This window comes from Onychostoma macrolepis, chromosome 01 (assembly GCF_012432095.1).
Source record: "Onychostoma macrolepis isolate SWU-2019 chromosome 01, ASM1243209v1, whole genome shotgun sequence".
Classification (NCBI taxonomy): domain Eukaryota; kingdom Metazoa; phylum Chordata; class Actinopteri; order Cypriniformes; family Cyprinidae; genus Onychostoma; species Onychostoma macrolepis.
The window spans coordinates 19,682,561-19,697,100 of NC_081155.1; the positions used below are offsets into that span (position 1 = coordinate 19,682,561).

General features: G+C 38.8%; 1 protein-coding gene across 3 annotated transcripts in view; it reads left to right on the plus strand.

The window, feature by feature from the left end:
• The first annotated feature begins 1,852 nt into the window (after positions 1–1,852).
• The window catches only part of rgs12b (regulator of G protein signaling 12b), a 43,045-nt gene continuing 30,357 nt past the window's right edge, over positions 1,853–14,540 (plus strand). Inside the window, exons 1-2 of one of the 3 annotated variants that reach the window (XM_058777270.1) lie at positions 1,853–4,519; positions 5,164–7,264. In XM_058777270.1, the coding sequence (XP_058633253.1) occupies positions 5,306–7,264 (1,959 nt within the window). In that variant the 5' untranslated portion in view covers positions 1,853–4,519; positions 5,164–5,305. The remainder of the gene's footprint in view (positions 4,520–5,163; positions 7,265–14,540) is intronic. The other 2 variants (XM_058777257.1, XM_058777261.1) reach the window with 2 other exon arrangements.

Sequence of the window (14,540 nt, forward strand, 5' to 3'; positions counted from 1 at the left end):
CAGTCAAGCACACCAACACCATGGTCATTTAACCAACTTTTGGTGCTTTTGGCAGTGTGGGCAGGTGCCGAATCCTGCTGGAAAATGAAATCAGCATCTTTAAAAAGCTGGTCAGCAGAAGGAAGCATGAAGTGCTCCAAAATTTCTTGGTAAACGGGTGCAGTGACTTTGGTTTTAAAAAACACAATGGACCAACACCAGCAGATGACATTGCACCCCAAATCATCACAGACTGTGGAAACTTAACACTGGACTTCAAGCAACTTGGGCTATGAGCTTCTCCACTCTTCCTCCAGTCTCTAGGACCTTGGTTTCCAAATGAAATACAAAACTTGCTCTCATCTGAAAAGAGGACTTTGGACCACTGGGCAACAGTCCAGTTCTTCTTCTCCTTAGCCCAGGTAAGACGCCTCTGACGTTGTCTGTGGTTCAGGAGTGGCTTAACAAGAGGAATATGACAACTGTAGCCAAATTCCTTGACACGTCTGTGTGTGGTGGCTCTTGATGCCTTGACCCCAGCCTCAGTCCATTCCTTGTGAAGTTCACCCAAATTCTTTAATCAATTTTGCTTTACAATCCTCGTAAGGCTGCGGTTCTCTCGGTTGGTTGTGCATCTTTTTCTTCCACACTTTTTCCTTCCACTCAACTCTCTGTTAACATGCTTGGATACAGCACTCTGTGAACAGCCAGCTTCTTTGGCAGTGAATGTTTGTGGCTTACCCTCCTTGTGAAGGGTGTCAGTGATAGTCTTCTGGACAACTGTCAGATCAGCAGTCTTCCCCATGATTGTGTAGCCTAGTGAACCAAACTGAGAGACCATTTTGAAGGCTCAGGAAAACTTTGCAGGTGTTTTGAGTTGAGATGATTAGCATGTCACCATATTCTAATTTGTTGAGATGGTGAATTGGTGGGTTTTTGTTAAATGTGAGCCAAAATCATCACAATTAAAAGAACCAAAGACTTAAACTACTTCAGTCTGTGTGCATTGAATTTATTTAAAGGTCCCATCCATGACATGCTGCTTTTTGGATGCTTTTATATAGGCCTAAGTGGTCCCTAGTACTGTATCTGATGTTTCTTTCCCGAAATTCAGCCTTGGTGCAGAATTTCAGCCACTACGAGCCAGTCTCACAATGAGCTTTCCTTAGGACGTGCCATTTCTGTGTCTGTAGCTTTAAATGCTAATGAGGAGGAGAGAGGCGGGGCAAGGTGGAGGGTAGGTGTGTGGCCTTAACCAGCTTGCGCTACCATGCGCTAATGTTGACAGTGGATGTATCGCAATGGCTCGTAGAAACACAGTCCTTCAAGCTTTTCAGTTTGACCCAGAATCTGATCCGGGTGGAGAAGCACCGGATGAAGTAGTTGCAATTCAGCGGCTACAGCAGGACGTCTCCGAATGGTTAGTTTAAAATATTGTGTCTGGATACGGTACTTTAGTTGGTTTGTTTATGTATGCTGTTACAGTTATTATCATGTAGCTAATGCTAGCCATAGGCTTGGATGAAGGAACTAAAAAAAATACTTCGGTGTTCATTTGTACATCCAAACACTGAGCTCGTGTGCAAGCCATGATGTCTCTCGAGGAAAAAAAAGATTCCAGATTGGGCCATCTGAGCTTTCATTTTCTCAAAGGCGAAGCAGGATACCCAGGGCTCGGTTTACACCTATCGCCATTTCTAGCCACTGGGGGACCATAGGCAGGCTAGGGGAACTCATATTAATGTTAAAAAACCTCATAAAGTGACATTTTCATGCCATGGGACCTTTAATACACGAGTTTCACAATTTGAGTTGAATTACTGAAATAAATGAACTTTTCCACGACATTCTAATTTATTGAGATGCACCTATATATGTTTATTATTCGATGAAATGTTTGCTTTGTCTTAGTGAAGCAGAACATATACATAGCAATTAATACTTGATATTTTCACTGCTCAGTGAAAAGCCTTTACTTCTCTGAAGTGTATTGTCAGATTCATCTTAAATTCATCGTAAATATCTCCCCATTTCTTGCAAATCTACAGTTTATAGAGCCATTCAAAATAATGGATTTACATAATAGGCAAATCTACATACTGTGTCCTTTGAAACACATCTTTAGCGGCTTTTGAAGATCTTTAAATCCCAGTTTTGTTGGGCTAAGTAAGACAGTAGTGTTAGGGGTCACGTACAGCTGGAATAACTTGAATGCCTTTCATAAAGACCACCAATATGGTTGGACCAAACGTGAAAAACAGCGGAATTAATGTTACTTCTGCACCTATCACAATTTTATAAATATCAGATGGTAAATACCTTTTATCCTCTATAGTTTGTGCTTGGAAGCTTCATTTGGGAAAGAGAGGGAAGAATCCTGACTAGTTAATGCATCTCAGATGGGAATGATTTTAAGCCACTCCCCTTGAATTATATTGTTCTTTTCAGTCAAATTTAGATTATTCTTTATACCTCCCCCTGTTGTAGTAGTGATCCTGTTAGATCTCAAATCAATGTTTACTTCAGCTTGTTTTATCTGAGATGCAGAACATGAATTTTTTTTTTTTTAGCTAGAGCAGCAGCATGTCCTATAAATATCACAGTAAGATGCCATGATGGTCAAGCACCAGAGCTTTTTTTTTTTTTTTTTTTTTAAATAAAAGGAACCTTTTTACTTTGTTAGCTATTTAATTATCTAATTTATGCGAACTATAGCTGGTAAAAAGGACAAAAAAAATAAAGTTTTTATTTTAATGTATAGAAATGGATAAAAGATGTAAAATGTTCAGTTTGTTTAATTGCATTTTTCATTTATCACACATTATGGGGCTTGTCAACTAGTGACTCAATTTAAATCCAGCCAGTCAATTATTTTCAGCTTTATTTTACACAGAATGGGAGTTTTAAGGGGGAAAATATAAGCTTTTTTATTATCATTATAATTTTTGTAATGTGACAGTTGGGTATTTGATATGCACGTTAAATTTAGAATAACAGTCCTTCAGAGAATATGGCTCTTAAAAGTAGTTGAAGAGCCCTGAAATATTGTGATTCCTATTTATTTTTTTTACATTTACCCATATGCTTTGAACATTTTCTACTCCAAGGGAGGATGATTTATGATGTGCTTGATAATGGATTTGGATGTTTTTGAGTTTATGCTGGTAATCCTCTGAGAAGTGCAGGTTATTAACTTTCTGAGCAGAACAAATGGGGGATTCCAAGCCCAGGGCTTGTGAGTGTGTTTGTGTGTGAAATTGAATTTTATATCTATGTTTATGTCAGTTCAACAGCAGCAGCTGTTGATTATTAACTAAATTATTTGCTACTAATAATCTTAAAAATAAACCATATCTCTCTTGATAATCCCATCTTTTATGTGTTATGGAAACACCTTGGGTGGAAAAATCTGTCACTTTCTACAGAGCTATTTAAAAAACAAGAAAAATTGTTAAATTACTTTAAATGGTAATAGTGTGAACTTGGCAGGGTAAGGTATATTTCTTAATGCCATTCAAATAACTCTTAAACCACGTCTACATAACACTGTGGATAAACTGAATTATAGCCCTAAATCCAATGTCACGTAAAGGAAAACCCCTTTACCGGTGCTGTCCTTGAAGAAGAAAAGAAAAAAAACTGAGATGTAGTTTCCTCCTCCTCCTGCTTCTGCTGTCCACACACCAGCTGCCCTCTCCTTTTGTTTACTCCTTATGCAGCACTAAGGTTACCATGTCATTAAACTTCACATCAGGTTGGGACACATCCGTCACAAGTAAGAACACTTAATTGCCTAATATATAACTATGATCTATAACTCAGTATTATCTGTACTGTAATGCAACGATTTCTTTATTTCTTCCTCACAGGAAAGTTTTTGGGAAGTGCGGCTAATGTTAGCAATGTAGCCATGGGAATTTCTTGTACTTTCTGCGGATATTAAAACTTTTGTAGACACAATATACTGTTATTTAATTGCATGCGGATCTATATAAGATTATCTTTTTATAGCTGTTAACGAGTTGTGTATCAAATATATGTTATTCTAGTCAGTATCTGGCTACTGATGCCGATAATTCAATACCGTTAGATGTTACTCACTGCCCAGCTGTTCCTGGCGAAAACCAACACCGAGGCAGCTCGGCTCTCTATCGATATTAAATATTAAATTCATCTAGAAAGTAGTAAGTATTAAGATGTGTACGGTGGTGTTTTACTTTTAGTCGTTTTTCGCTCGTGTTGAGATGGAAGGAGGACACCTGTAGCATAACTTTTGTGGTCAGTTGGCAAGTCTCCGTCAAACTAGGTTTGGGTCGTTGTGGAGATGATTGACAGCCGTGGAAACCAATGAGCGATGAGAAATGTCTAGAGACAGTTCCATTGTCATGGTTACACATGTTGACGCGTGGGCATTCCAACAATGGGAAAAAGAAGGCGGCACCGATAGCAAGAGTGGATGAGTCTTCTTCGCAACTGTAACTTTAAGAGAGTCTTTTAGGAAACTAAGGAAAAGATATCGATGACAATCACTATTACATTTGTGAGTTTGTGTATCCTGTCAGTTTTCTATCCTATCAGTTTCATGTTTATTATTATAAAATGCTAACTCCACGCCACTTTTCAAAAACACTGTCCCCGCCTTTAAAATGCATATTTCATATATACGCTTGCTTATAAATGTCCAGTAAGACTTGTATTTTTTATTTGGTTAGCATGTTGTAAGTTATATATCTTTATATTTTATATAAATATAACATTACGTTATGTGGGTCAGTGCCAAATGACTGCATGACAAAAAGATATTTTGAAAACACATGTTTCAAGTTCTTATAAATTGAATCCTTGTAGTCCATATATATTTATTTGTTTATCAGTCCACCACCTGGACATTTCAGTTTTGAATCCACACTAAAAAATAAAAATATAAACGTTTGAAAATTTGGGGATTTTTAAGTAGACCTGGATGGGAAAAAAAAGCCTATTCTAAATGCATTAATCATGACTAAGCAGTAACAGTTACTGCAATTCTCAATGTTTTAATGAATCCCTAATAATTTAATCAACTTGAAATGCATATTTTAATAACTGAAATTACCTGCTCACCATTTCCATATAATTTTCTCTTAATGTGATGATTAATTTGTCAATGTATTAATTAACTTTTTCCCTCTCTCCTTTGTGAAGGTATTGTATGAATATTCAGTCATGCACCACGTTAGTGCCTTAGACTTGGGCTCTGGAGCTGGAAGGATGATATCAGTAAACTCGACATCTCTGCTTTTGTGAGCCCTCGTCAGAAGAGAGTAAAACAGGGACTGAAAGAAGGATGTTCAGACAATCAGAGCAAGGCAGGAGGCGTGTGAATGCCCAGCCACCTGCGCGCATAAGAGGAGTGGAGGTTGCGAGGGGAAGAACAGGCTATGGCTTCACACTATCTGGTCAGTCTCCATGTGTGCTGAATTGCATCCTGAAGGGTAGTCCGGCTGACTACATGGGCCTTCGCTCTGGAGATCAGATACTAAGCGTGAACGACATCAATGTGTCCAAAGCGTCTCACGAGGATGTTGTCAAGCTGATTGGCCGCTGTACAGGTGTCCTACACTTGGTCATCGCTGAAGGCAGTCATAACAATGCACATCTAGATTCATGTTCAAGCGATGAAGAATTGGGGTTCCATGACCACAAGAGCCACTGGCTGCGGCCAAAGATAGACTCAAAGACACTTGGCATAAACCGTGCAGAACGTGTAGTAGCAGAAATGCAGTCTGGTGGAATCTTTAACATGATCTTTGAAAATTCCAGCCACTCATCCAGCAGCTCGGAGAAGGCAGTAGCTTGTGCCTCTGCTTCTAAAACCAGGGCTCTCTCAGAGCCAGACTTCTCGTACAGTAACGCCGGCACCCGACGGAGCAATCCCAACTTGCTCACTGAAGAGGAGATGGGCAAAGTGCTCAATGATGACTCTGTGTTCGTTGATATGTTTGAACAGCAAGATGAATTTGTCCTGTTGCAAAATGCAGACTCTGCGGGTATACTCAACGTTGGGATGGTTGTGGGATACTTGGGATCTATTGAATTAGCTTCAACAAGTGCCAATTTGGAAAGTGACAGCCTGCAGGCGATTCGTGGCTGTATGCGACGTCTGCGCGCAGAACAAAAAGTACACTCCTTGGTCCTGCTCAAAGTCATGCATGATTGTGTACAGCTGTGCAATGATCGAGGCACTGTTCTAGCCACTTACCCTGCAGAGAAGTTAGCATTCAGTGCCGTGTGTCCAGACGACCGCCGCTTCTTTGGCCTTGTCACCATGCAAGCCACAAATGACCACGCCATGATTCGGCACGGTGAGGAGGAGCAAGGCTTGCGTACGTCTTGTCACGTCTTTATTGTAGACCCTGAACTCTGTCATCATAAGGTCCACCAAGGTGTAGCCCGACGCTTTGGCTTTGACTGCACTCCAGACCCAGATACCGGTGGCTGCTTGGAGTTCCCACCGACATCCCAGCCGCTTCTACAGTTCGTGTCAGTGCTTTACCGTGACATGGGAGAATCTATAGAGGGTATGCGAGCTCGAGCTTTCCTCGATGGTGATCTAGATGCTCAGCAGAACAACAGCACAAGCAGCAACAGTGACAGTGGCATCGGCAACTTCTTGCCAGAGGAGAAAAACAATCGAGTCCTCTTGGTTGACTTGGGCGCAAACCCTAGTCGCCATGTTCCTACAGGACTATGGGAAAACCCACCAGGACCTCGTAGCCAAAGTGTCCTTGGAGGTCTTCCACCACCACCGCCTCCGCCGATCTCACATCGTAATGGCTACCGCCCTGACCAGTTTGTAGACCACCCTCAGCCCCATCCACATTCCCACGGAGACCCACCTATGCTTTCTGGCAGGCAAATAAACTCCTCCTCACGGCTGGATGTGTCAGGCCTTCCTTCACGCTCTCACTATTCCGCCCATGGCAAGAAGGTGACTGGGGCATCAGGCCAGCGTTGGCTGCCAGTTCACGTCCTGAGAGACTGGCGTCAGGGGCACAGCAGTGATCAGGAGTCTTATGCAGAGTCCACAGACGGATGGTCCAGTGCTAACTGTAGCACCCTGCCACCACCCATGAGTAAGATTCCAGCCGACCGGTACCGTGCTGCAGGCGAGATCGCCTCGCAGCCTCACCGGCTCCATGCGCAGAAGGACGAGTGGGCTAAGAAGCTGTTTGGGGAGAAGAACCTACGAGAGCATCAGCAGCAATCGAACGATTGCAGAAGAATGAAAGATTCAGAGAAAAAGGTAAGAGAATTTTTTAAGGCCCCGATTCAGCTTCTGTTTTAAAGTCTGTGAACAACTTCACAATCAGTAAGGCTACCTCATTCCAGAGGAGTTGACCACAAATTGAAATGCATTCAGAATTACAACAGTAAGTGATCCTCAGGACTAGGAATAATTAGTAAGTAATGATTTTAAATTTGAAACAAGTGCAGTACACTGGTTAATGAGCCGGGGAATGTGTTGTTCAAACAACTGTTGTCTGTGCAAAATGTCCTTGCAGGCAAAAACTAATGTGCTTGGAATGGATATCAGTTTTTCCTTGTTCTTATTATCAGGCACGGCATGATCCTTTACTTTGCTGTTTTCAATTGCACTAGGAATTTCCACCACAGAGTTTCTGCAAAAAAAAAAAAAAAAAAAGTTCACTGATATTCAAACTCATTTTGTTTAAAATGTGCTGTTGCTCTTATAGTTTTGCATTGTCACTCAGTAAAACTGCACAAACACTTCATTGTCAAAAAGAATTCTGTCAGGTAGGTGACATGCGTAGCCAGGCTGAAAATACCTCCCATTCCCATTTGCTGCTTCAGCTGCTGCTCCTCGCTCGGAGGGAACATGTTAAAACTGACCCTGAGATGAGAAGATTGAGATACAAAGCTGGGTTCAAATCAATCTCCCAGTGGAAAACTTTCTGTTCAAATGGCTGTGAGCTTTTGCTCTGATCTCACTGCCTTTGATGGGCCTCCAGCAGCTCAAGTTTTGAGCAGGAGATGTCAAACCACTGAAATGAATCTGATCAGGATAATTTTAGAAATGGTTCACCAAATATGAAAATTCTGTCATCAATACATGTTGCTCCAAACCCATATGATGTTCTTTCCTCTGTGGAACACCAAAGGAGAAGTTTAGTAGAAAGTTGATACGCTCTCTTCCATTAAACGAAAGCAGTGTAGGGACCAGGGGCTGTTAAACATTCAACAATGATGAAAGTAAATTGCCCTAAAACTACACTCTCAAGAAATGTGGTTCTAAAGGGTATCAGATTAGGCGTTCTTCGGTCTGTAACAATAGTAGAAACCTTTTGGTTCACCATTATTTGTCTCTTTCATTTTTTTTTTAAGTAAAAGCAATGAAGTTTCTAAAGCCATAATAGTGTGAGCCCTTCACAATTTGGGCAGTACCCTCAACTGAACAGAGATGGTCGCACTTGCATTTTCAAAACTCTGACACAAAGAAGCATTTCAAAAAGGTTCGTCGGGATGATATGGTTCTAAATAAAACTGTTACTATGCGTAAAGAACCTATAAAGAACCATCTTTTTTGTATGGCTCACAAAACGTATTCCAAGTTTTCAGAAGCCATATGATACTTTGTGTTCTACATATGAAATTAAAGTCATACAGGTTTGGATTGACATGAGGATGAAATTACAATATTCTTCAGACTATTGGCTGGACTATTTTTGAAGTACTAAGCCCTCTAAAAACACAGTTTCTCAGATAAATTAAATCCCCAGAACTGCTCCACAGGAGCCAACAGGCCCAAACAGGCCCAAAGATGTCCACAGGCCTAAAGCAACAAAACAGACAACACTGATTGGATTTCCCAGAATAGTTTTGTAGCCGTTATCTGCATCATCTGTGACAATAGCTTCAGGGTCTGCTAAAAACAGTAAGGCATATCAGACATCAATGGTCTGTGTTCACTGCTTGAAGGAATTGTTTTTCAGTTCATTCTCTACTTGTTTCATTCTAGCACTGCTTATATAATGTGGACATCAACTTCAATTTTATGTTTGAATGTCTGTATAAGGAAATGTGGTATTTTTGGATGCTGTAGCATTTGTTTACTTTTCCACTAATTAATTTGAATAGTGTGACAAATTAATATTTAAAAATACAAATACTCCATGCAGTCTCTCATTTATTGAGGTTATAAAAACTGCATGCATAAATGTAGTTGCTAAGGTGATTCCAGGCGGTGTTATTGATATGGGAGCATTCTAGTTGAGGGCTGTTGACATAGAGACCATGCCACATCTGTCTCACACAGGTGGCAGCAGCCATGACTGATGAAGAGGTGTGAGGTATCATGGCAGCATGAGTTTTAATAGTGTACAGTCAACCTGAATAAGGCTGATAAATTATGTTAATTAATGATAGGAAGGCGTTTTGAAGTTGTAATTTTCTTTACTGCATTAGCTGCACAATCCCAAAGCATAGGGTTCTTTTCATTATATTAGTTTAAACTTTCTTGTCTGTTTGTGAAATCATGAAAGAGACGAAACTTAACATTTTCTTGGCATCCACATGGGGTCACAAGTTGATCTCTTATTCACCAATAGGCGGCACTGTTCCACTGTCTGTGCTTCAGTTACAGGTCAAATACTTGTTGCAGTATAGTATTATGACTCTTTTCCAATTCAAATGATTTTTCATTAGAGATTTAAAGGTGATTTGAATGGCTTCAGATTATAAAGCAAAATATTGGTAACACTTTATATTAAAAATTTTTGAGAAACTCTATGAATTTTTTTCTTATGTTGAACATAAAAGAAGATATTTCGAAAAATGCTGTTAATCAAACAGTTGATGGTCCCCATTGACTTCCATAGTATTTCTTTCCTAGGTAGGCTAATGTTGAATATCTGTTCCCTAACTTAGTGTTACCAAAATGTCTAACCAGTTGGCTTCACTTTTTATTTTATTAAAATTTTAAATATTTTTTTCATATACTTTATTTCACTTAATATTTACATCTATTGCACAAACATGTTTTGCTTCAAATGATTATACAATCGATAAATTGTTCGAAGTAAAGACGAAAAGCTTCATTTTATTATTTTATTTACGTTTCATATCTTTTCATTTATTTTATTTAACTTATTATTTACATTTATTGCACTTTTTTGTTTCAAGTGATTATACAATAGATATATTGTTCAATGTAAAGATGAAAAGTGTTTAGACACTTTCTTGTTGTCATCCATAGCTAATGTAATAAATGCAGCTAACTTCATACATCCACTAAAAATCACCTAGTTGGCTAAAAGCAATTGGAAACATTGTCCCTCTGTATGTACTGTATACAAGAAAAACTCAGTATTTCATGTTCATATTATTTGCAAAGTGCTTACCTACAATGACGCTTGATTATGTGCTAGAACAAGACCAGACTTGAGGAAAGCAGTATAGAACAGTCGTCATATCAGTTATTATCCATACTGGGTATTGTTTTGAGTATTGAGATGTTTACAGTTGTAACAGTTGGTTATATGAATACATTTTTGCAGTGGCTGTGTTATAATCTTATAGTGTGATGGATTATTCTATAATAGATATTTGCAGATCTGCTTCACAGTCCTACAGAGAACAAGACAGTTTTGCCATGGGTATGAAACAGATAGATGTTTTTATAGTGACATTTCTTGGTATGATTTGTCATTCCGACATGGATGAAGTAAACAGGAAAGAAAGCTCCTCAAAGATAGCTCCTCCCTGATAAGTCTAAGAGGTCTATGCAGTGCACATTACGTCCCTGCTCCCCACAGGAATCCATGATGTTATCTCAGTCCCAAGACTGACCCAACTGCACCCTAAGAGGGGAGAGAGAGCTAGAGAAGGAAAGTGTAAATAGTAGTTATGGAGTGAATAAATCAATAGGTGAAACTGTCATACGAAATGATATAAAAACGAGGACAGAATGTACTTTGAGACCTTTCAGCATGTATGTACGTACCATTCGCTCTTTGGCAGCCTAAAAAAAGCTTTAGACTGTGCTGATGTAAGCATAGTCATATGAGTCTCATGTTTCTGCGCCTTTCCCTTCATCATTAGTCTTTTGAAGTATATAAATAAAACATTTTTTTCCTCCTAGGATTCAAGTGCTGCACACAAAACAGAACAGCTCCCGCTAACATCTGGACCATTTAGTGTTGTTCTCCAAAACCAAGGTTGACAGCTCTATGCTGCTTTTCAGCAACCACCCGCAAGATTCACCCAAGGAACGTAGTTTAGTCCATGATATTTCTTTAGATTAATTCACAACGCTGTGGTGCTCAATTGCCATGGAAACCACTGGGGTGATCAAGAGGCGGTCACTCATGTCTGGCTAACCCGTTCCTCTGTTACATGACCGATAGTGTTTTTAATGAAACCCAATATGGGTCTACTATCCAGACACCAGGAATGAATGCAGAGTTTACGATCATTCGCTGCACTACAAGAGCAAACCTTTGTTCTTTGAATTTTTTTTTATTCTTTTTCATTTTTTATTCTTTTTTTTTAAATTTCATTACAGTTCTTAATGTTCATATCTTTTCTTTAAGGAACCCGTGTTCATCTGTTTTCATAGCACACATTTTTTGTTCTCTCCTGATTCTATGAGCTTTCTTTTTATGGTATGTGACTGAGTGTGTGTGTGTGTGTGAGATCGTGTCTTTACATGCTTACCTTGAAATTCACATTGTGAGTGTGTGTGATTGAGAGAGATATTATGTAAATGTCATGTCTTGTTAGCCTTAAAGAAATATTCTGTCATTGTGTAGGCCCGCTCACTGTCGTTCTATACAGAAAAAACACATGAACTGCATGTGCAATCACGTTAAAAATCACATGTGAAATATGTGAAAGACGCATGAAACGTGTGGTTTTGGAACATTTTCATGGTATAAATGTGTGAAAGCCATGTGATCACATATTGTCCATATTTGTTCATGTGTTCACATGTTTCTCACACATTTAGACCATGAAAATATTCCAAAACCACGTGTTTCATGTGTGTTTCACATGTGATTTTAACATGTGCTTGCGCATGTGCAGTTCATGTGCTTTTTCTGTAAGGGAACTTTACAAAGAAAATATTTTGAGAAATCTTTGAAATTTCCTATATTGAAAGTCAGTGGTCACCAAAACTGTGTGATTACCAACATTCTTCAAATGTATTGTTTTGTGTTTGCAGAAGAAAGAACATCAAACAGGTTTGGGATGACATGAGTGTGAGTTAATGATGACAGAATCATAATTTTTGGTTTAACTATCCTTTTAAATGCGGACACATATGTGCATAGCTGAAGTATGTACTGCCCTGACTTCCATGTGCATGTAGTCACTTGTCTTGGTATATTTGTTTCTGTGTGCATATGTTTGCTATCACTTGATGTGTCATAATGATGAGGCTGAAGACACCGAGTTCGCTGCGTTTCTAGGCAACACAGGAGGCCATTTGATTACACTGCTCTTGTCATCTGCACAATCAGCCTCTAAACTTTAGCTTATGAAAATGATCCCTCTAATCAGCCATGTCTGTCTGACCGCTTGACTGCTGGTTCTCCCATCTTTCTACATCCGTCCTTCTGTTTCTCTGTCCAGCGTCACTGATGATCTTTCTGACTGCATCAGGGTTAGTGCTGATGTATTTGTTTCTTTTATACCAGTTAAATGTGTAGAGTGTGTACATATTGGTGCTATGAGGCCTTGTTTGAGTGCTTACGGTTTAATAGCAATCAGACATACTACTTGCACCTGGGACACTAGAGAATGGGCAAAAAAATCTCTTTAAAGCGATACTCCACTTGTAAATGAAAATTCTCTCATCATTTACTTACCTTCATGCCATCCCAGATATACAAGACTTTGCAAGAGGATTCCCAGAGTTGACGTTTTGCAAAGTGAACATGACGTTAATCCATTCGACCTAATTTGATGAATCAATGTATTCTGGCTTGTTTGTTGGAAGCAATGGTTTATGTTAAAAGTGTTTATCTTAATTTTTCTTTAGTATTTATGCTTTTCTTACACAAACATAATTCACTTCAGTAAACATTAATTCATCAACTGGGGTCATTTATGTGGTTTTTAAGCATTTTACATGGGTTTTGTCTACTTCCATCATATGGACAGATATCTAAAAATATTTGTATTCATCTACAGAAAGTATGAATTTCATGACATCTGGGTTGGTATGAAGGTTAGTAAATGATTTTCACTTTTGGGTTTTCACTTTAAGGTGCCCTTTTATGGGCAAAATCCAGTCATTTCATCTGTCGTCTGGAATTTCATGTGAATGTAAAATATTTCCCAATGTATGTTATAGGTTCAAGTTGGTCATACAAATTTGCTGTATTCTGTGTGAGCTATGCTTTATACTTCGATGCACTATTGACAGTTGACCTATTTTGCATATTAAATTTTGCTTAAATTTGCTAATGTGACAGTACCTTTACACTGAAAAAAGAACACAAGTCATTTCTAGGAACCAGAATATTATAGAGACTTAGAGCCAACCTAGAAACACCCTAGCAACCACCCACAGCACCTGTCTTGTTATTTTGGCAATATTGTGCAGTGCTATACTAGTGGCACAAATGTCATATTTAGCTTAAAAACCTTGTGTTAGGAAATCCACTTTAAAAACCACTTTAGTGACAAAAGTATCCTATATGCGGTTCATTTTTACACTCACAAACACACACATGGGGAAATATGTGCTCGTGTGTCTGTTCATGATCATCGCCAAATGTTCCTCTCATAATGAAATCAAACGGCGAGAGGAGAGTTGTTTACTGGGTCCTCTGTGGTTTTCACACATGGAGTGGACGGGAAATGTTGTTGTCCTTTTCAAAAATAGGGAGAGGGAGACAAAGGGCTTATCTCTTCTATTTCTCAGGAGACAGTTTTGGTAGATGGACACTGATATGATTATGAGCTGGGATTGAGACTGTCCACCAGACTCTCTTGTGTTTTGTGCGCAGAACTAAGGATGAATGCAAATGATCATGAGTGAACTTAAAAGTGATTTAAAATAAACTTTAATAATAAATAATAATTCAAAATAATATTTGCATATGTTTTACGATGTAATTTATTTATGATGGCAAAGTAGAATTTTCAGCAGCCATTGCTCTTCAGTCACAGGATCTTTTAGAAATCATTCCAATATGCTGATTTGCTAATATGCTGGTATTTAATATTTAAAAGTGTTGCTTTATTTTTCACATTTCTATTTACAAAAGTTTTATATTTAAAACTTTAATCTAATGACATTTATGCAATTGTAATTATAGTGTCATTGAGCTTTTATTATTTTATCAAGACATTTCTCAGTCAGTAGTAGCCAGATGAATTTGAATAGTGCTGTCTTCATCTTGGTCTTGACTCAATCTCTCCCTGACTTGGTCTTGGTCATGTTTTGGTCTCAACACACTCTGGTCTTGACTTGATCTTGGTTTAGGTGGTCTTGACTACAACACTAGTATTTATCAAAGAATCCTGAAATAAAATGTATCTCAGTTTTTGCA